General features: G+C 34.8%; 1 protein-coding gene across 17 annotated transcripts in view; it reads left to right on the forward strand.

Moving 5' to 3' along the window:
• LOC149797568 (C-Jun-amino-terminal kinase-interacting protein 4-like) overlaps positions 1-24,189 on the forward strand; it is a 243,704-nt gene that overhangs the window by 90,011 nt on the left and 129,504 nt on the right. For 16 of the 17 annotated variants that reach the window (XR_016421848.1, XM_089962454.1, XM_089962453.1 and 13 more), the window contains 2 exons: positions 12,209-12,391; positions 16,598-16,636. Coding sequence is in view for 16 of the 17 variants with exons in the window: in XM_089962454.1 (XP_089818580.1) it covers positions 12,209-12,391; positions 16,598-16,636 (222 nt within the window). In the remaining variant the exon portion in view is untranslated. The remainder of the gene's footprint in view (positions 1-12,208; positions 12,392-16,597; positions 16,637-24,189) is intronic. The other variant, XM_089962451.1, reaches the window with a different exon arrangement.

Below are 24,189 nucleotides of genomic sequence, written 5' to 3' on the forward strand. Positions count from 1 at the left end.
AAATTTACCAAAACACATGAAAGTTACTTGTTCCTCACGGTAGAAGCATTTTAAGTCCAACATTGCTTAACAAAAGGTAGCTCACTTTAACCTGCTTCCCATGTACAAGTTGTTTTGCATTACTGGTCTTAGACTAAAAGAGCTAATATAATAGCCTGTTGTGCGTCTTCTGTCCATTAGCAAATGTTTGTTATAACAACTACTCCTGCGCTAATTGAGGATTGCCATGAAGCTTTATATACGCATTCTTTCCAAGGCCTGGTTGATCTGTATTGAAAATTCACTCAGACATCCATAATGACCATCTTGAAAATAATGCTGTAGCTGTGCATCCTGAACAGGGAATCGTATTGACATGGAGATCTCACAAAAAAAACTTCTTGTGATGTCTAGTTAGTCCTAAATGAAAATGGTACCTCATGGACATCCAATATGGCCACTGTGGTGGCCATCTTGAAAATGTTGCTACTTATGCATAGTGCCATTGAGATTAGGAGTTCACTGAAGCACTTCTTCCAGTCTTTAATATGTTCTGAATGAAAATAATTAAGATCAACATATCCACATTTTTGTGAACAAGTTTTGAAAACCAGATCAAATCCAGCCAAAGGTCATTGCATGCATTGTTATTACTGAGCTTATCTACACAGTGATTTTGTACTTACATAAGTGAATTTTGGCTTGATTTTGTCTAGTTATATTTCAGTGAATAAGTTGATTGAGGGGATGTAGTGCCTTTACATTCCTTAGTTAGTTTCTTCATCTCCTGAGAGAACTTGAACATTTGTTTTAAAGATTGAACCAATGTGGCTTAGTTTTTATCATTATGAACTTATGTTTGAAAGAATACAAGTTTAGATCCTACCACTAGATTAACTACCACTTTGTGTCCCTGGACCAAGTACTTCACTCCAACCACCTGTCACTAAATAACAAACTTGCATTTCCAAACCGTGAAATACTAAACCAAACATTGTTTTAAAGTAAGAGTTCATGACCCTGGTTTTTAGCTGTATTGACTTATGAGCAGGGGCGGATTAAGGCTCACTGGTACCCTAAGCACTGACAAATCTTGGTGCCCCCCCCCCTCCTTTCCACGCTGACCCAGTCCATTTTAGTTGTTGACCTGTCTGATCAAGAAACAGAACATTATGATCAATTTGCACTAGTTTTATCAATTTTTTTTACAAATCTTCATTCGTTGTTTTCTTTTCACCCTTTTCTCAACTTTGTGGTGCCCCCTTTGACCCTGGTGCCCTAAGCACGTGCTTAGTCTGCTTAATGGTTAATACGCCCCTGCTTGTGAGTATGATTAATTTCTTTTATGAAACCTAGTTGGTGGATGCATCTGAGAAGAAAAAAAAACATTCTTTGATGCCTCTTAAATAACTTTAGGCTTTCTTTTCCCTTTCAAAAAAATATCAATTATTGATTTTACCAGAATTAGCAGGTTGTTTTATATTGATGTTGTTGGAGACGTTAAAAAAACGTTACTATCCATGAATCAAGATGAAGGTCCAGGACAATGTCAGTGTTGAAAGGTATCTACTGAACATGATAACTCTGACATGCAAGAAAATATTTGTTGCAAACTTTGGTATGTTAGACTTTGTTAGGAATATCAGAAGTGGTTTAAATACACAGCAGTTGAGATGAATAAATGAACTGAAGAAACTGTTTTGGATTTCTGGAAAACATTTACAACCTGTAAAACATATTTCGTTTTAAGGGATTTAATTTTCCATCATTTAGATAATACAGATTTTGTGCATCATGTTTATTGTGCACACACAATAGAAGACTCTAGTAAATACCATGTAGAAATAGGTCACTGTGACCTATTTTTTACACTAGTAATTAATATTGTCATGTATTAGAAAATTGTAGGTCTACCGTATATCTTTGAATCAGTTATTGCTATTTATTTATATATCATTATGACTTAATATTACAGTAAGATTCCCGTACTATTGCCATTTGAAAATCGGGTTACTATGGCCTTCATCTTTTGCAACAATTTATATGTTTATGACTGCTGATCTCCTCAAGCTTCAGTAACTAATGTCTCTTCAGAAGTCTTTGCAAATTAGGTCACAGATCTAAATTTCAGACTATAATGACAATTAGTTTTTGACCATACTTTTTTAGCCCAAACTCTTAATCTGATATATATTTAGTTATGCTGTTGTTGTTATAGGGTTTAACATCATTTTTCAGCACAAGATAATTATAAAATTACTTTGTCACCGAATAAATAACATGTACTATTTTTAATACTTTAGCAACTTTGTCAGTAAACAGACATTCAGCTATATTTTCATTCATTAGTCCTGCACAGGTTAAACATTGTTTCAGATCAATAATACATCTCCAGCATCTTTTACCAATTTTTCACCAATCTCCAGCATTCCCATCATTGCAAGCCACAGGTGATAATCCACCATGCTCCCATTGCTTCCTTTGCAGATTGCCATGTTTTTCATGAATATGCATAAATCTACTTAACCAAACAAGAATAAACTTTTCTTGCCATAATTACCCAATATGACCATGTATGCTGTTTGAGTCAACTGCTTCGGTAGCCTGGTGGTTAGAGTGTCTGCCTTGGATGCAGGAGGTCACCGGTTCAAACCTGGCTGAGTCATACCAAAGACTTTTTAAAAATCCTGTGTTTGGCAAGTCTGCTGTAGTGTGTCCCAAAGTGGGCTCTTTATTCCAACTGCCTCGGCCCAAAGTAAGCTTCACATGTTGCTGCATCATAACACCCCAAACCAAACTTCAGTAAACCTAAACTGGTATACATATTTTTTAATTATGTAAAGTAACATAATAATTGGCTTTTGTGAGCCAAGGTCCAAATTAAAGTGAAATTAAGTATCAATTTAGTAATTAGTACAAAAAATCTGACCTATGTAATGGGATCCATAACCATGATGATGAGAAATGAAGACCTGTATAATTTTGTTCAGTTGTCCAGCACCTTAACCACTGAGTCACAGTGGCTTAGAGGGTGTACCTGTAATGAAAAGAATGTATATCTGCCAAGGAAGTAGCTGTAGCTTTTATATTTAACGATTTGGAACAAAATGGAAGTATAGCAGCTGGGCTTGAAAACTGGAGATTGCACTAGATACTTGTTATCTCAGCAGACATTCATGAAAAGATGCAAGCTTTCTCACATTGTTTCTACTGAATGACTTTAAATGCATCAAGTCGTTGAGTCCTCTGTGTGTGTGAAAGAGAGTTGTATTTTTAATGTAGCTTTAACAGTTTTTATTTATATTGCTATGGTATCTGCAGTGTGGCAGTTTATGTCTAGCACTGGGGCATCATGCCACAGACATGTAGCATGATGTCCCTCCCAGTCACATTATCCTGACACCAGGCTGACCAGTCCCAATATTAACCTCTTAATACTGAGTGCCTAGAGAGGCCGCTGTTAGTACCATTTTTATAAGTCTTTGGTATCACTTGGCCTGGGGTTATAGCCTGCAACCTCCCGCATCCAAGGTAGATGTTCTAAGCACTAGGCCACACATGTGGTCCTTTAAGTCCTTAAACTGAACATATAATTTTTTGCACTTAAAAAGTGAAGTAAGTTCAGGAAAACAGACCCATCATTTTTCATCTGTCATTCATTTGGCAGTTAGCCCAAGTCTATTACTGCTATAAATGATGGCCACTATGTTGGGTTGAGAAAGAACCCAGGGGAGAAGGGGGGAAGGACCAGATAAGAACCACTGACCCATGAAGCCACTGGCAAGCTTTCTCGCGTACCCATGCTGGCCAAGCCAAGACTCAAGCCAATATGGACAGAGTTGAGATGGTCAGTCATACATGTAGATGAGCACCTTGGACCACTCAGCCTATGAGAGACCCATTGAATGGATGGTTATATCAGCATGGTGTTTTCACTAAAAGACTTCTTAAGATGTCTAGTTGGAACTTAAAAGGGTGCCAGTATGATGTCTAATATGGATGCCACAGTTGCCATGTTGAAAATCTTGTCATCATTAGTCCAAGGGTTGTCATTGAAAGACTTCTTCGATGTATATCGTGACCTATCTAAATAATGCTTCCATTCTTAATGCAAAATGACTATTATGCCAGTTATTTTAAGAAATCTTCTTGTCACCACTATATTTGAACAGAAAGTCATATTGTCATGGGGATTTCACCAGAAGACTTTGTATGATGTCCACTTGGTTATAATGTAAATTATGCTGATCCAACCTACAGTACGACTGCCACTGCAGTCATCCTAAAAATCTTGTTATTGCTACACCTCTTGAATGTAAAGTCATATCATTAAAATATTGTCTCCACTTCTTTCCAAATGGATGACTATATCATTGGGTTTTTTTCACCAGTAGACTTCTTAATGATGCTTAGTTGGTCCTAAATGATAATGATGCCAATTGTACATCTTGTGTGACTGCCACAATAACTGTCTATAAAGTTATGTTGTCACTACCCCCACCCCAAAATGGATGGTCATTATGACAGGAGATTTCACCAATTCCTAAATGAAAATGGTGCCAGTTGTAAATCCAGTTTGGCTGCTATAATGACTGTTTTAAACATCTTGTGGTCACTACTCCCCCTGAATGGATGATATTTATGACATAGGGTTTTTACCAAAAGTCTTCAAATGATGTCAACTTTGTTGTAACTGAAAATGGTATCAAACTGACATCCAATATGTGTACCAAAGCAGCTGTTTGAAAATCTTAATATGACTGAAGCATATCAGATGGTTTCAACACTTGACAGTTAGTTGAAAGGAAGAAATTATCTCATCTTGAATTCCTGGAAATTTATTTTGCCCAGCAGAGCACCATTCTCTTCAAGGGACTCTTGTATTTTCTTTGGTGTGAGAAGGTCCAGTTTTATATAGGAAAAGATTTCAAATTAAGTTTTTGTTGTTGTGGGGTTTAACGCCATTTTTCAGCACACGATAGGCTATACATGGCAGCCAGTATTAATGGTGGAGGAAGAACCCGGGAAAACCCCTGAAAGAACCACCGACCCACGAGAAGCTACTGGCAAGCTGTCTCACATACCAACATTGGCCAAATCCAAGACTCGAACCCATGAAGACAGGTGAGATGGCAGTGATCCGTAAGGGAGAGCGCTTTAGACCACTAGGCCACTTGGGGCCCCTCTTCAAATTAAGTAAATTTGAGATTATATGCTAATGAAATTTTTAATTTGTATAATTTTCTGCTTTCACAGATAATATATCTTTCCTTCATTTTAAAATTATTGTCTAAAATAAGGACATGAAGTAATTAATTTTAAAGAATCGCTTTAAGCATTATTATATGATGCCATCCGTTCAATGATCTCGCAGCATTTGTTTTAAATTATTAGCTGTTCTCGTCATACAACATGAGAGCTTATGGGATGGTCTGTTGTCCATCATCCTTGTATCACCTGTCTTTCTGTTAGCACAAGTTTGGCCACCTCAGCAGCCATCTTGACAATCTTTGTTATTGCTACTCCACCTGAAGTAATATTGCCATGGGGCATTCAACAGAAGAATTCTTAAAATGTCTACTTGGTCCTAAATGAAAAAATTGCGACTTGTACATCCAATATGGCCACCACAGCAGCCATCTTGAACCTCTTGTTATCACTACTCCTCCTGAATGGATGGTCATATCAAAATGGGTTTTTGACCAAATTACTTTACCAGAAGACTTCTCATGATGCCTTCTTGGTCCTGTATGTAAATGGTGCTGCTCGGATATCCATCAAATATAGCCACCACAGTGGCTATATTGAAAATTCTGTTATCACTACATCTTCGAATAAATGGTTAATTCAGCATGGGATTTTTATTCAAAGACTGCTTGTGATGTCTATTTGGTCATAAATCAAAAATGGTGCCAATTTGACTTCCAAATAAATATGGTCACAACAATGCCAAACATTAAAATATCATTTTTGCTACTTCCAGATGGCTAGTCATATCAGCATCATATTTTCACTATAAGACTTCTTATGATGTCTAGTTGGTCTGAAATGAAAATTGTGCCAGTCTGATATCCAATATGGCCACCATGATAGCCATCTTAAATATCTTATAATTACTCCAAAATGGAATGCCTTGTCAACATAGTAATTGCACCAGAAGACTTCTTACGATGATTTGTTGGCCCTAAATGAAAACAGTGCCAATCTGACATCAGTATGTCCACAACAGCAGCTACTTTAAAAAAAAAAAGGTGTTGCTGAAGACTATCAGCTTTTAGCAGTTTAAAGAAATAAATTATCTCGTATTGAATTTTTTGGAAATTCTTTTGGTAATCAGACAATTGTCACTTCCAACAGTGATGAGGTGTAGGAGGAAGAGGATCAACTTCAATTCCAAGCTGTACAAATTCAATTGCTATTTGGTATAAATATGTCCTACTTAAATAGGAGTATCACAGAAATGGAATAAAAAAAATTAGTTACTTTTTTAATTGGAAATTAATAGAGTAAGAATATGATGGTTTTGCCCAGAAAAAAAAACAGCATTAAGTTCTTTTCCAAACCTTTTTGTCTTGAAATTTAAAATTAAAGATATATGCCTTGATTCACAATAGCCTCATCTAAATGTTATCCCTAGAAGATGGTAATGTAGTAAAATTATTTTATTGGTAAAGAGAACAACTACAACAAAGAGATGCACTAAAACACTGGGTAAGGATGTTGTTAGCCTGGTTTTTTGGGGGTTGCTGAATGTTGGATTCGGGAGAAGTAACTGACTTAGAACTACTTCTGGTACAACACAATTAAAATTTAATTCACAGTAAGTAAATTGATAAACCTGGAGGAAAGAAGCTAAAATACACAAGAGAGGACATAGTTATCATTTGTCTATCCATATTTGCACATGCTTGTGAATACAGTATCCACATTTTGTAGAGTTAAGTTATTGAGCTACTCCCATCTTTGGTGTCTGCATAGATAAAAGGTTATACATATGTACACTCTTACTTAATGTTAACTATTCTCTCTTCCTAGCTCATGAGGAACAGTTTGCAATGGGTTTTATTCCACCTACCCCTTGGGGATGGGACTAACTATGTACATGTGCATTAGTTTTCTATTCTTGCTTAAGTTTATTTGCATTTAGCTCTGGTCTTTTGCAGACTGTATACATCCTTTTATACCCAGAGTTATAAAGCTTGGTGAGGGTGTTCATCGTGATGTGTACTACCCCCCTGTATTTCATGTTTCACAGACTTTGGTTAACTTTTGTGTTTTATTTCTTAATCTCTGTGTCTAGTAGAATCATCACACCAGATGATTGTATGCATCTTTATTAGTACCATGACCTTGCAACAAAATTAGCTCATGGTGATCTGCATTTTGCATTTTATTACTGGCTATGGTTAAGTTGTTTTTTCAGCATTGCTTATAACCAGATATTTTATGCAGCCTGAACACATACTGTTATCCGAGATTCTTGAAAGTTGGTGTGGGGATGCATCTGGATGGTTGCTGCACTTTCATAAGTAGACCACTGTGACCCATATTTCGTGCTTCACTGATGAGTTCAGTTTCAGGCGCTGTTCATTCCTAAATCGTCAGACTAGTTGATTGTATGTATCACAGTACCAAACTCTTACAGGAAAAGGTCATTGTGGCCTACATTGCAATATTTTACTGGCCTATGTTAAGATCTTTTGCTTTGTTCATGATCATTTTGGGTTTTTTTTATTAGTTCTACTGATCATAGACCAGAAGAGCTTATGGGTATTGTCTGTCTGATGTCCATCAGTTAGTGCAAGTTCATCATCACATCTCCTAAACTACTTAGAGGATTGCCTTGAAAATTGACACACATTCATCCCATGGTTTAGTTGGTTCCAGAATGAAAATGGTACACTTCAGATTTCCAATATGGCTGCCATAGCAGCCATTTTAAAAATGTTATCACCACTCCTGCTAGTCATATTAATATGGTTTTTCGCTAAAATAGGTATCTTGTTGGTCCTAAATGAAAATGGTACCATTGTGACATGCAATATGGTCACAGTGGTAGCCATCTTGAAACTTTTGTTAAAATTATTCCAGAATGGATGGTCATATCAAGATGGAATTTTCACTAAAAGACTTGTTATGTTGTTTAGCTGGTCCTGATTGAAAATGGTGCAGATCTGACTGCCAATGAAAATCTTCCTATTGCTACACCTCCTGAATGCATGGTCATATCAACATGGGTTTTCACCAAAAGACTTTATTATGATGTCCGGATGGTGCTAAATTAATATAGTGCCAATCTGATGTCCAGTATAGACCCCACAGTGGCCATTTTGAAAATCCTGTTATGGCTACTTTTCCAGTATGGATGATTTTACCAGCATGAGGCTTTCATTAAAAGACTTCTTTTGGTGCTGATCCAATGTCCATATGGCTGCCAAAATGACCAGTTTGAAAATAATGTTATTTCTCCACCTCCTGAATGAAAAGTTCTATCTTGAAAATATTGTAATCACCACTCCTCTTCAAGTGGATGTCTATATCCAAATGTGGTTTTCACCAGTAGACTTATGATAATACCTAGTTGGTCCTAAATATATAAAAAATAGTGCTCATCATACATTCAGTATCACTGCCATTATGACTGTCTTACAAATCTACTTCTACAACTGAATGGATGATTATTCGAGAGGTTTTTCACCAAGTCCTACATGATATGGTGGCAATCGTACATCTAGTATGGCTGCCATGATGACTATGATGATTGTTTTTATCAATATTCCCTCTAAATGATTATCATCATGAAATGAGGGTTTCACCAAAAGACTTCTAATGATGTCTACATTGTCCTAAATGAAAATGGTACTAATAAATTTTGTTAATGCTGAAGAATATCAGAGATGTCTGAACACTTGACAGTTAAAACAAAGAAATGGTCAGATCTTGAATTCCTACAAATTCTTTTCCCCAGTGGAGCATAGTTCCATTGAGGAACTCTTTGTCTTCTATACTATACAATTATACTTTGAGCTTTTAAACTTTTTGAGGGTCTGCATCTTCATAAGTACTATGCCCTCATCTTAAAAATATGTCCATATGACCAATATTTTACATTTAGTTAACTTTAGTACAAATGGGTTTTTCTGCTGTTCATGCTTTAATCATTAAACTAGGTGATTGTATACATCACTCTTAGTACTATACCCATTCCAGAAAAGGGTCACTATGACCTATATTTCACATTTGCTAAGTTTTTTGTATTTTATTCCTGACTATATAGGTATTTGGCATGCTTTGTACATACTGTCTAGTCATGATAATTGGTAGACTCCTAGCACTAATCCCTCATTTCAGTAATAGGTCATTATGGCCCATATCTACACTTCACCAACTTTGGTTAAAATTTGTGTTTGATGTCCATTTTTTTGGATGCCATTTATGCTAGAATCATGAAATTAATTATACATTATTGTTACTTCCACACACTTCCAAGATTAGAGGCTCATGGGGGCCCATATTTCATCTTTTACTGGTTTTGCACAATATTTTGCATTTAGCTTTGACTACATGAATTATTTGGCATATAATATGCATTCTATCCCACCTGGTGGTTGGATGCATCTTGATAAGTTGTACATCCCTTTTTGCAAAAAGAGGTCTCTGTGACTGTTGCAACTCATTGGTTGTAAACTAGGTAACAGATGAGCAAAAACAAACAAATTTTGTAAAATTCAAGAAATAATTTATTTCCATAGAATGCAAAGTGAAAATTTAATAAGAACTTACACTATTGGAAATCAGATCCCAAATGGACCAAAAAGTTCCATCACCAGTCCTAATGAATAAAATTCTAATTAAATTCCAGTGGTGTTTGGAAAAAGCTTCTACTCTGAATGTGTTGTTGTGCCTGTAGTGGCATGTGACATTGAGATGTGCCAACAGCCTTTAATGAATCACAGTAATATAATCTGAGATGTCCTTATTTGAATTCACTGTAATTCCAAATTAATACACTAATGCAAGAATTTGGATGAGCACTTTGTATTTCCAGTGAATAACAATTTTAAATCAAATACCTCTTGAGATAGAGACATGAAATTTGGTTTCTTTCCATATATGCCCAGGAACTCAACAGCTCAGTTGCAGTCATATTTCATCATTATATATTTTTGGTGACTTCACAGCAGTTGGCAGAGGACAAAAATGTACTGATAGTACTTGATTGTGCATAATTTCAGCAGATACTTATCCTCATTAAAGTTAACTCCTTCAAACATTGTTTTATAACCCATTTATCCTGTAATGTTGATGTCATTTACTCTGGCTCAGATTTAGGAAACTAAAATTGTTTTGTTTTGTTTTTCGGTTTTTTGACAGCACTAATAACACATCATCGGCTCTATCTTGGTTAGGAAATGGAGTCAAGTGCCTTTCCTAAAGACACACCAAGGAAGCTGACCCAGGCTGGCAAGGGCGGGTATCAAACCCATGACTGTTGGATTGCAAATGCAATGCTTAGTGCCTCTGAACTAAATTCTACAAACTAAAATTGATTAGGCACTGTTTTAGAGATTTGCCTTCTATTAGTACATGTAAAGTTATTGTTCTTGCCTTCACACACACATGCAGACACATAAATGTAAAAGTTACAAGCCTCGATGATATATAAGGTGTACAAAATTTCGTCTTTTCATTCATTAATTTATATTTTGATGTTCTCCAGGTGGTATCTGACATTGTTATTTTGTTGCATTTTAAACAGTGAAAGTTTCTTTATTAATATGGAATCCATATTTACATCAAAACGTCTGTTTTTACAGACATCAGGAGTTATCTTTTCCTCTTTGATAAGCTCCAAAAATTTATGTTACTTTGGTATTTACATCCCTTTAAAATCCTGTGCACCTAGAGTTAAATTGCTTTCCCTTTTTGTTTTCTTAAATATTTGGGAGAAATATTTAAAGCAGTCACTGCAGATATTGGATGCCAACATCAGTATTTACTATCTGTTCTGTTTAGTCCTTGAAAACCTTGCCACTTTGCGGAAAATTTACTTTTTCATGAAAAAGAAATGAATAATGAGCAGGCACATTATTTAAGCTTTAAAAGTCTGTTTGGCTTGAAAACAAGATGACAGTGTTAAGGAGATGCTGGCAACAGCCAGGAAGAAATTATAAATTAATAAATTGTGCATTTTTTTAATATCCTTGATGCTTTTCATTTTTGAAATATGCAAGGGGGGTATACCAACTGCCTGAAGGAGGTACGCAAAAAATGTGGTAAAGTTACTGAATGTTTTCATTAATAAAAATGTGGAAAAACTATAATATTCACATACACCACCCACCCTCGCAGTTTGTGTGTACCCTCTTGTCATTTCAAAAATAAATTGTACCAAGGATATTTTTAAAAAATGTACAAGACTTGGTCATTTTATTCATTAATTTAATCACATTTAACCTGATTGTCAGCAGAGGGTCACACATACTGTCATCTTGTTTGAATTTCAAACCATATGGGAGTTTTACTACACACAACAAGCTTACTTACTGTCCTGTTCCAGTTTGGGATAAGGCCATTTTCAATAAAAGAGGGAGGTTTCTAGGATAACACATACATAAAAGGTATAAACTGTGTCATTCACATCCAGTATTTACAATGCCTAGTTTTAATATTTCTCAAAAAGAGTAAGAAAACAAATAGGGCAATCAATTATCATTTATATATGTGGGTTCAAATGGATGTAACTCCAAAAGTTAAAGAAATTTAATGAAATTTACAGAACTCCTTCATCCCCGTTTTGTGAAAAAAATAGATCCACACATGAAAATATGGATGACAGTTGGATTAGAAATTATACATTAATGAACGAAATGAATAAGTTTGCTCTGTTTAGATCACTGAGGCTGTTCATTTTGAAATCGTGTGGGATTGATAGTGGTTAGGTGAATACATCAGTGCCAGATTCTATCCTGAAACTTCTGTTATGATAATAACGTTCTTTGTATTTAATAAGGGAAAGCATTGAAATCTATCCTACTTAATTTGTTTTTCTTGATGTTTTATTGTTGCAGGTTCTAGTTATTTTATGTTACTCTTTTGTCCTTTTAATTCTAAGTGATGTCAAGGATTTGTGGTGGTCCAATGAGAATTTTATACTAATACCATAGCCAATTCTTCCATTCTTTTTATGTATAGACTGGAAGTAATGTTTGGTCTATCTTTTTTCCAGTTTCAGTAACCTGTTCAACAGTGCTCCCAACAAGCCAAACAAGAAGCCACTTCCTCTTGCAACAGTTAAGTACAATGCTCCAACAACCCAAGTTCAGCCTGTGGGTGATCCAAACAGGAAATCCAGAACCAAGTATAACCTTGGTGACAAGGCTAAAGCATACGACTTCCTCCAGGATGACTTGTAAGTATTGCCTGCAGTAATGTCCTGTTTGGCATTGTTAGAAAGATATAGAGGACTGAACCTTTCCAGTGCAAAGAGCCTTCCAAACTGGCAAGAAATAATATTTCAAAAAATATTTATTACAAAACAAACTTCAACATTTTGGTAAATTTGCATATATGAAAAATCACAATAGCTGATTGTAAATTTTCTCAGAGGCACAGAATTTAGAGGTGAGTACATGCATAAGAAATTTCAGTACCAATAAAATGTGTTGACTATATATGACAGACTAATAACTCTTGCTTGGGATAACACTCATAATCAGATTTTGGACCTTGGGAATTTGAGGGCAGGAATGACCTTCAGTGATATTTTTTAGCTGTCCTGAGGCCCTTAATGAAGAAAAAAATTATCTTCAAATCTCCATTGTAAATCTTAAAATAAAATGATTTTGTATATAATTAAGTTGTTTTCATCCTTGCCATTATATATTCCCATTAATTTTCATTCTCTAATATCCTTTAAAGTTACAACATCATCTATTACAGTATTATTGAATTTATTAAATTATGAGTATGAATGGACTTTTCTGTCCATGGGACAGCTCATTTATAGTTCCTATTCAAATTTTATGTCTAAACCATATAAGGCTTATATCCAGATTTTGGGGCAACTCAGTTAAAATTCCTATCCAGATTCTGAGATTTTTTGAGGGACAACTCCTACAAGGTTGCTGTCACGATTTTGGGACAGTTCAGTTAAGGTTTCTATCCAAGTTTCGGGAGAACTCAGTTAAGGTTCATATCTATATTTTGGGTCAACCTTTTTAAGGTTCCTATTGAAAATGGAAAGCTTGTTTAAGGTTCCTATCCAAAATGGAAAGCTCATTTATGGTTCCTATCCAAAATGGAAAGCTCATTTAAAGTTTCTATCCAAAATGGAAAGCTCATTTAAAGTTCCTATCCAAAATGGAAAGCTTATTTATGGTTCCTATCCAAAATGGAAAGCTCATTTAAAGTTCCTATCCAAAATGGAAAGCTCATTTAAGGTTACCATCCAAAATGGAAAGCTCATTTATGGTTCCTATCCAAACTGGAAAGCTCATTTATGGTTCCTATCCAAAATGGAAAGCTCATTTAAGGTTCCTATCCAAAATGGAAAGCTCATTTAAAGTTCCTATCCAAAATGGAAAGCTCATTTATGGTTCCTATCCAAAATGGAAAGCTCATTTATGGTTCCTATCCAAAATGGAAAGCTCATTTAAAGTTCCTGTCCAAAATGGAAAGCTCATTTAAAGTTCCTATCCAAAATGGAAAGCTTGTTTAAAGTTCCTATCCAAAATGAAAGGCTCATTTAAGGTTCCTATCCAAAATGGAAAGCTCATTTAAGGTTCCTATCAAAAATGGAAAGCTCATTTATGGTTCCTATCCAAAATGGAAAGCTCATTTAAAGTTCCTATCCAAAATGGAAAGCTCATTTAAGGTTACTATCCAAAATGGAAAGCTCATTTAAAGTTCCTATCCAAACTGGAAAGCTCATTTATGGTTCCTATCCAAAATGGAAAGCTCATTTAAGGTTCCTATCCAAAATGGAAAGCTCATTTAAAGTTCCTATCCAAAATGGAAAGCTCATTTATGGTTCCTATCCAAACTGGAAAGCTCATTTATGGTTCCTATCCAAAATGGAAAGCTCATTTAAAGTTCCTATCCAAAATGGAAAGCTCATTTAAAGTTCCTGTCCAAAATGGAAAGCTTGTTTAAAGTTCCTATCCAAAATGGAAGGCTCATTTAAGGTTCCTATCCAAAATGGAAAGCTCATTTAAGGTTCCTATCAAAAATGGAAAGCTCATTTAAAGTTCTATCCAAAATGGAAAGCTCATTTAAAGTTCCTATCCAAAATGAAAGGCTCATTTAAGGTTCCTATCCAAAATGGAAAGCTCATTTAAGGTTCCTATCAAAAATGGAAAGCTCATTTATGGTTCCTATCCAAAATGGAAAGCTCATTTAAAGTTCCTATCCAAAATGGAAAGCTCATTTAAGGTTACTATCCAAAATGGAAAGCTCATTTAAAATTCCTATCCAAACTGGAAAGCTCATTTATGGTTCCTATCCAAAATGGAAAGCTCATTTAAGGTTCCTATCCAAAATGGAAAGCTCATTTAAAGTTCCTATCCAAAATGGAAAGCTCATTTATGGTTCCTATCCAAAATGGAAAGCTCATTTATGGTTCCTATCCAAAATGGAAAGCTCATTTAAAGTTCCTATCCAAAATGGAAAGCTCATTTAAAGTTCCTGTCCAAAATGGAAAGCTTGTTTAAAGTTCCTATCCAAAATGGAAGGCTCATTTAAGGTTCCTATCCAAAATGGAAAGCTCATTTAAGGTTCCTATCCAAAATGGAAAGCTCATTTAAAGTTCTATCCAAAATGGAAAGCTCATTTAAAGTTCCTATCCAAAATGGAAAGCTCATTTAAGGTTCCTATCCAAAATGGAAAGCTCATTTATGGTTCCTATCCAAAATGGAAAGCTCATTTAAAGTTCCTATCCAAAATGGAAAGCTCATTTAAAGTTCCTATCCAAAATGGAAAGCTCATTTATGGTTCCTATCCAAATGGAAAGCTCATTTAAAGTTCCTATCCAAATGGAAAGCTCATTTAAAGTTCCTATCCAAAATGGAAAGCTCATTTAAAGTTCCTATCCAAAATGGAAAGCTCATTTAAAGTTCCTATCCAAAATGGAAAGCTCATTTAAGGTTCCTATCCAAACTGGAAAGCTCATTTAAAGTTCCTATCCAAAATGGAAAGCTCATTTATGGATCCTGTCCAAAATGGAAAGCTCATTTATGGTTCCTATCCAAAATGGAAAGCTCATTTATGGATCCTGTCCAAAATGGATAGCTCATTTATGGTTCCTATCCAAAATGGAAAGCTCATTTAAAGTTCCTATTCAGATTCAGGATAATCAAGTCATTTCTTTAAATCAAATTGGGTTAAAGACTTTAAGTAACAGCTAACATAAACACTGGATGCATGCTTTGTTATTTGAGGAATTAGGGGCATGTATAAACTTTGCACAGAAAAGGTACATTAGGAAGGAGACCTTACATTCAAAGCTGTATTTTTCAGAGATCCGTCACATTAAGATTATCACTTGGTATTCATTGCATGGTGCAAGAAGGTTGCCTCTCTTTATTTAGACACCCCATAAATGAGATGTTTATTTCCTATGCGATTGCAACACAAGGGATGACCTTTTTCACTTTGTGGCATGGCACACTTATCATTGTTAGTTTCTATAATCCAGTATATGTATCTAGTACATTTACAGTAAATTTTACATTACTCCCGATTTATGTTCCTCCGTAACTTGCTTTATTTATTTTTATTATGCATTTTGTGTGTAACGGTATTTATCATAGTTTGAATATGAGATTTAAATCATTACTCATTTTCTGATGTTAAAGTTATATGAATAGCAGGACACTGTGTTAGATTGCATGTTGTGTACTGTATGGCATTGTATTTATTCCATGGAAGTGTTATTTTCACTATATTTATGATCAGACTGGCATGAAAATAAAACATCCTGCAAATTTGATAGAAAAGAATCCAGGCAATAATGTCTGACAGGCAGCGGTTTGAGCTGAAAGCACTTTGAAATTCTCATAAATTCAGGAACCCAAGATTTTGAAGAATGTTCACATTCAGACTCCACTGCAAATTCTAATGTGTGATTGGTCAAAGATTAGCCAATCAGATATCAGAATTTTGAGTTAAGCCTGAGTTTGATTGTGAGATGTTTATTATCTTGGGGGCAGAAGTGTGAAATTTAGGCACTACAGAAATAACTTGCTATACAGTATGAATTGCATTTACTTTGTTTTCCTGAAGATGAGCGGTAGTGAAACCATGGTTATACAAACATATTACATTGCTAATACAAATAGATTATAATGATCTGTTTCATGTACAGTGGTCCTGTCTGTTATGAGACTCCTCTAAAATGAGACTACCCCCTCATAAAATGCCACCTTGCATTTTCAATGGCATATTATGCCTTCTCTGTGCAAATAATGTTACCATGTTGACCCCATCATAAAGACTAACTGTATCACAAATCCACTTTTACCTTGCAGTATAATTAACCTCATAACAGGGGGAACTGCTATGTTGTTAATGTGTTTTACAATCATATATTATTGTGTTTTGTGTAATATTCTTTTAACAGAAGCCAAGCACTAGAAGAGCCGATTCTTTCCCAGCCTGAGTAGGTTTTTTTCCTTAGTTCTCCTACTAATTAATGCTTCCTAACAGCCTAGTGATTCCCTGCACACAAGAGGTTTGGATTTCGTTTAACATGCATCACAGCAATCCCAAATGAAGTATTGACCCATAATGATACAATGTATTATATGGGGGTTTCAGCTGCAAACCCATGGATATAATTGTTTCAGTAGAATTTTAAACCCAGATGCACCCAAACCAAAATTGCAAGCTTAGTTTTAAGATTGCAGCAAGCTTGTAATATAACCTTGTGCAAGCTCAGATTTGAAATCGTGCAAGCTTGCCAATTACAGGCTTGTACAAGCTTGCCAATTACGAGCTTGCACAAGCTTACCAATTACGAGCTTGTGCAAGCATACCTATTAGAAGCCTGCGCAAGTTTTCAAACAAAGCTGACCTAGCTAGTTGCATCATTAGAACTGATATGGCATCAGTTAAATTATTCTATACATGGTCACATACATCCATTTTTCTAGCTCACGATGTGCAAAAAGTATGAGTAATATCAAATATTAAAATGAAAATGTTAATGTATGGTTAACATTAATTAGCATGAGATCTTACTGTAACAATGAAGGAAAAGAATATAGTCATCAGATCACTTAATAAATATTTAATCAGATAAAAAAAAGAGCATATAAATGTGATCTGTGTGAGGAAACTATACTTTTGTTCTATATGGCTTTGGAAATGTTTTACTAATTTACTACTTCCATGTAGAAATCCATTTGGGGGAGGATGATGTCAAATAGTTATTTTCCCTCTCTCATCTGTCAAAATTATAAACTATTTGCTGAAAAACAAGATGTTTGCCATTTGAATTACTCTGAACCACCTCTTCTAAACACATCGCTCTGGTGGCCTAGTGGTTAGATCATCTGCCTCGGATGTGGGAGGTCGTGGGTTTGATCCCCGTTCGAGTCATACCAAAGACTTACAAAATGGTACTTACAGCTGCCTTGCTGGGAGTTCAGCATTAAGAGGTTAGTGTTAGGACTGGTCAGCCTGGTGTCAGGATAATGTGACTGGGTGGGACATCATGCTACGTGTCTGCGGCATGATGCCCCAGTGCTAGACATCTCTATAAACTGCGACATTGCAGACATCATAGCAATATGACTGAAAAATTGTTAAAGCTGCATTAAAAATCTAAAGTCACATCACATCACACACTCTTCTAAACAAAATCCTCAGAATAAAATTCTGAATCCTCCTCTGTTCCTGACATGATTCATGTACTATGTAACCAGGAAAAACCCAGAGTATTTACCTCTTTGGCAAAGCATTTCATTGCATAAGCACAAAAAAAATCCAATTAAACTGTTTAGATACGTTAAGACAATTTGAAATAAAATAACTGCCATCTTATTTGAGAATGAAAAGAATTAAGTCTAACAACCTCTGAACAATTGTTGAATTTGATATGCGAGAGGAAAAAAAAGACCCTAAGAATAATGGAAATGAGATTAACAAGCATGTGTGTAATTTTATAATCTTGTGACCCTTTTGTCAGTAACTGGCAGTATTGCATCGATTACTGAAGTTTGCCAAGTGCAGCAATAAATAATAATGATCTGCAGAGTTGTCATCTCAATCGTTGGGTGAAGCAATATATACAAAGTGATTCTTTGACGTATTTAAATTGTAAAATCATAAATCTCCTGATTTTTGCAGACAACTCCTGATTATTACAAAATGTCTGTTGATTTTCTTTTCCCCTAAAAAAAAAACTCTTCATAAATAGATGTATCTTATGTAATCCACATAAACCATATTCTGTTTTGTCACCCGTGAATATTGTTGTGACGAAATAATTATCACGCTACAAAGAATTTTTTTCCTTCAGTAAATAAAATATTCAATTTAAACATTATTCATGTCAATTTATGAATTTTTTTAAACCCTACAACAATACTAAAATCAGAAAATAAACCACAACAAAAATAAACTGCAACCATAAAATTGCCAGCAATTAGTTTCTGTCTCAAGAATGATAATTGATGCTGTAGCATCTCTGTTCCCACCAAAGAAACCTACATGAGTGAACACCTGGCATTTCTGTACCATATATGCATACGTTAATTACCATGAAGAAATATATCATGCAAGTTATGTGCCCTCAAAAAACTAATCCAGAATAAATATGTTATTTAGTAAACAATGTAAAATGCCTTTAGAGTTGAGAATAAGGAAATAAGGTGGGAAATAAAATGGAAAAATTTATGTCAGCTTAAGACTGTGTATTTAGGCACTGCTAGTTACAACAAAATAGGGCATTGTTTATTTGCCAATTAATGAAGAACATGGTTTCTTTGAATTAGGTTGGAAGGCTAATCCTTTTCACAAGATAATTGCAATGATAAGGATTAATTGTAAATTAGTCACACTGGCTTTCTTACTTGTTTACTTAAGACTTAACCTTTAACTATTGTGCAGTCCGGCCACAGCTGTCATGAATATACAAAGAGTGCATATCTTGGTGGAAAAGAGGGCACATCACAGGGAGAAACATCTCGTCCTTTTCGAATTTCATGAGTATTAGACCCTGGAGATCAGTCAAAAATCCTCCCAATTTTAGGCCCCAGTCTCCCTAGTTTTTTGGTCAGTCTTCCTTCTTGGATATTGAAAAGTTGACAGGTATGGTAGTGTCATATAACTTTTAAACCATACTGATAACATTTACAGTTATCATCATTATTGACACAAGTGCAAGAATCATGTGTTATGACAATGGCATTTTATTGTATGCATTAGATTAGCATGTAACAGAGTAGACATCACCATCAAGTATCAATAACTGCACGATCATTCTTGAGGAATGTCACTAAATCAGTTGATAGAACACTTAATTGGATAACCAATCAAAGCATATTGCTCAGTTGCAAAAAGCTGCTTAGTAAGTGCTTGATTAAGGCATTTGATCTAGAAACCAAGCATTTCCATGATCATGTTCATCTTTGTTATTATTAATGAATATTACTTGTTTTATTATACTTATGGCAGGTTGACTGTGCACAAATTTTGCATGCTTGCTCAGTTATAGCAAGAGGGTGGGGATTCATTGCTTTTATTGGAGATTCACACAGGCATTCATTCTGTTGAAAACATGGAGAACTCTGATCTGCCAGCACATTATCTCTTCACATTTGGGTTAGATTTTTTTACACAAACCAATATGATAAATAGTGTCTATAGTAGTTACACTATATATCCTGTGGTAAGACCAGCTGTCCACTCTAATAAAATTGTAAAGGAAAAAAGTGAAGGGTGGGGGTAATTAAATGTTTGTAAGTATTATTTTTTTTAAATGAGGTGTCTGTGCTTCTCATCAGATAAATAGGGTAAATATTTACTGCAACAAGAATGCACTTTCACATACTACGTGCTTGCTGACAGTTTATCATTCAGTCTCTTTCCAATCATGCCAGCTTCATAAATGCTAGTTATCCCCATACTTGGGTGTGAGTGTCCAAGTGATACTGTTTGTCTGTCTGTCTGTCCATTAATCCTTCTCATCATAAGCTGCTGTGTACGATTCATCTGAATTAGTACAGGTCGATAACTTACCTTCACTATTTCCCTCCATGACTGCAAAAGTGTTAAAGCTACATTAAAAATCCAAATCACACACACACATTTTCCCCCATGATAAAACTGCAGACAAGCCTAATAAATTAACAAGTAGAAGGTACACTTATTCAAAGAAGAAGAAAAAGATCTCCATCATAAATGTCCAGAATCATAAATATTTGCTAGAATTTTAAAAATTGGATTACTGGTATGCTAACCATGTTGCATGGGGCTATCATCTGATAAATACTGTATATGGTAATTGTTTATGAGGGTGGTGTAATATTTGTCCAACCAATCCCATGAATCCCTGTGATGCAGTCAAATGTCAAATAAAGAACATTGGCAATTGCATTGACATTTTTCACTATTTTTTAAAACTAATCTTTATACCTGCAGTCATAGCAAGAAGGTACCTGTTATACATACCAGAGATCCAGAAAATTGCTGTTGGGTATTTGGGGATTTTTTGAGGGGGAGTGGTTTGCATGACCATATCAGAGTTTTCAACAACTGTTCAATCATACATACGCTTGCAGCCATTGCAATCTGTAATAAAACTATTTTTTAAAAAGGGGGGGATGAGACCAAGTGGCTGAGTGGTCTAAAGCGATCACCATTACAGATCACTGCCATCTCACCTCTGTCTGTTTGGGTTCGAGTCTTTGGTTTGGCCAATGTGGGTATGTGAGAAAACTTGCCAGTAGCTTCTCATGGGTCGGGGGTTCTTTCCGGGATTTTCCCGGGTTCTTCCTCCACCATTTTTACTGGGTGTCATGTATAGCCTATCTTGTTTTGAAAAATGGCATTAAATACCATAACAACAACAACAAATTAAACCCATAAATTACTATGTAGTATCATCCTTTGACTGGAGTAGCTAGAAGTTGAGATCACTGCAGAAATTTCCTGCAGCAATTTTCCAGCATAAAAACAACCAGGAATTAAGAAAAATATCTGTATCTACTTGTATTTTTACAAGATAGTACACATACAGGTATTTTTTTCTTCTTACCTTGTTGACATTTTGTTTTTATGCATGAAGCATAAAACTCCTGTGTTGCTTCTATGTTAGATATTTCTGTAGGATTTTGATCTTTTCTGGTGCTTGATACCATAAGTATCAGAACTAGATCTGAACATAGAAGAGATACATTAGTGATAGGCATTTCAAAATGTCATTGTCATAGCATCATTGTCATTGTCTGACATAGTTACAGTAACAAGAGAGTTGCTTATTGCCACAGTTTCAGCTTTTCTGAAATGTATTTGTGCATTACATCCTACAGCACGGGTTAACATTTGATAATTTAACACCTGGACTGACAAAATTGTTCTTTATGTTTTGCTTGTGACTAACAAGATTTCACACTCGGTGTTTTATATTTCAGCCATGAGAACTGGTTTGACCATTTACTGTTGAAACTTTTCAACTTTTCGGAATAAAATTTTCATCTGGATTACCTCTCATTCTCTTGTTCAATATAGCTAATTTTATATATCTCTGTGTGTGTGTGTGTGTGTGTGTGTGTGTGTGTATAATAATATTGCTGTATCATTCTATGAATGATATTATTAATTGTTATATACCATATACTTAATCAGGAGCTATTTACACTATTAATCTTACTTGATTGGCTCTTCTTACTTCTTGAACCAAAAGAAAAGAAAACTTGGATAGGTGCTTTGCTTGCTTGATTAATCTTTACTTTTCTATATTCTCTGTGTCATTAATCTTGTTTGAAACAAAGCCCCAGTGTAAAGAGTATATACAGTAAAATCTGTCTTGAGAAACCACTTGTTTGTAGAGACCAGTATATCTATGCACAGATTTATTATATAGTGTTATGACCTTTTATGAGAGACCACCTGTCTTGATGCCATTATTTTTTTGGCAGAAACGGTGGTCTTTCAAGACAGGTTCTACTGTACCCCAATCTGCAGTGTATTCATCCTCACTAACATTGCATTGTGGATTAGATTAATTCCACATTGATGTAGAACAAAAGTGGATCAGTGGCCCTTGGCTTGAGAATATGTAAAATAAACTGGATCAGCAGCTATGGAAGATACATTGCATTATGCAGTGGCCAGTCACAATCATTCAATGTAAGATTTTCAGTGAAATTTGTGGTATCTAAATGGCAGAATGACTGATATTCCACATATTGTATCAGTATATTAAAATATCTTCTCTAAATAATTAGCATTTTTGTGCATTACACTATATAATTTCCATTATAATTCCTTTTTGTGAAGTTGTTTTTCTTTAAACCTGAGACAAAATTTAAATTTCATAGTCTACAGTCAGTATTTAGGATAAACTCTAGTTTCTTCCCATAAGACCAGACTAGATTATCATTGTATTTGCTCTTTTTGGGGTCAATGTTAAAAAAAAAAAAAGGTAATGTTTCCTTTAATTTACATAATTCAAAGAGCTGCAGGTCATTACTTCTGATTGCACTGATAGCATGACCTGACATTTCCATAGCTATCCATGCTGTGACTAATATAATCTTATGTAATAACTTATTAGTCATCAAAAGGCATGCTTGTTTAATCAGAAACTAGCAACAAGGTTCCATCTTTATCCAAAAGTAATCAGAATGGTGTAGTTATCTCCCTTACACATATTTGCTGATCTATATTCTCTTTCGGTAGCTCTTGTCAGTATGAATTAAATAACCCTTTTAATCCTCTTGGTTTTTTTTTTAAGTGACCTCGATTTTCAAGTAGGTTCATGTGGATTTTTTGTGAGGCATAATAATTCCAAAGTAGTTGTATAACGGTGAAGGATACATTTTATTTCTTCGAAAACACTTTATTTCCAGTTCATGTTTATAAAATTCTGAGTTGCAGTTATTAGCGGTAAAATAGACTTTAAAGATATTTCTCTTTCTATTGAAAGAAATCATATTTTTGCCTAGTATCAAAGGAAATATTTTGAAGATTTGTTGGGCGTCACTAGTCAAAAGGTGACAATAACAGAACTTTTTCTTGCAACTGTGTTGTATGATGACAAATTCCACAGTGGTTGAGTTTGTAATTATTCATATGAAAATCTTACTTTGGTGGATTTAAGGACATGGTTGTGATTTAGGGTTGGATAAATTACTTTTGGTCGTTAATTTAGTCATTAATTAATTATTACAGTATTCTGTTTTGCTGATGAATATCAAATTCACTATTAATCAGATATTAATTAGATCACTGTATAATAAACAGCATGGTTTATCAATATTTTCAGTAAAACTTAGAGTTTCAGTATTTTTTGTTACTAGGGCAAATGACTCGATTATATATAATTATATGCTTTTTCTCCGATAAATATGGAGATTTTAAATCTGTGTCTTGCTTCTTACTAATCTTTTACTTTCTGTTTGTTAAACTGATCAGATATGCATTCGGCCTTTTTCCTGACTGCCTGGAACTGTATTATAATGAAGGGCTTTATAGTGAGGGAGTGCCATGTAATCCTTTGGTTTAACCATGTCAGGTTTTGATCAGGTTTGAAATATTCTGTGTTCCATTTAATTCATGGGGCAGCAGTTTTCATGGATCTCATGGAAACCCAATGAACTATGATCCATTGGTATAGAAACTAGAGGCATTACAAAGAAAAGCTCATTTTTGCAAAGCCATTATAACTGATATCAATAGTCTAATGATAGAAAGTTAATTAAAAAATTTCTTTGGAATTAAAATGAGCAGAACCTTATGAATATTGTAAGAATAAACTGTAACCTAGTAATGACTGTCACATCATTTAGTTTATCCAGATAATTATACTTTTATATTTCATTTTATACTTGAAAACTTGAAACCATTTAACTGTACCAGGTTATGGCAGGTTTGTAGTGAATTTTCCTTCCAGTTTTCATTCTCTAAATGGCTTCAAGCATGCTCTTTTTATCTGATGATAAGCTCTGATTACACAAATACACCCACCCCCAACCTTTATAAAGC

The sequence above is a fragment of the Sinohyriopsis cumingii genome, chromosome 6, assembly GCF_028554795.1.
Source record: "Sinohyriopsis cumingii isolate HCF-2022 chromosome 6, ASM2855479v2, whole genome shotgun sequence".
NCBI classification, from domain to species: Eukaryota; Metazoa; Mollusca; class Bivalvia; order Unionida; family Unionidae; genus Sinohyriopsis; species Sinohyriopsis cumingii.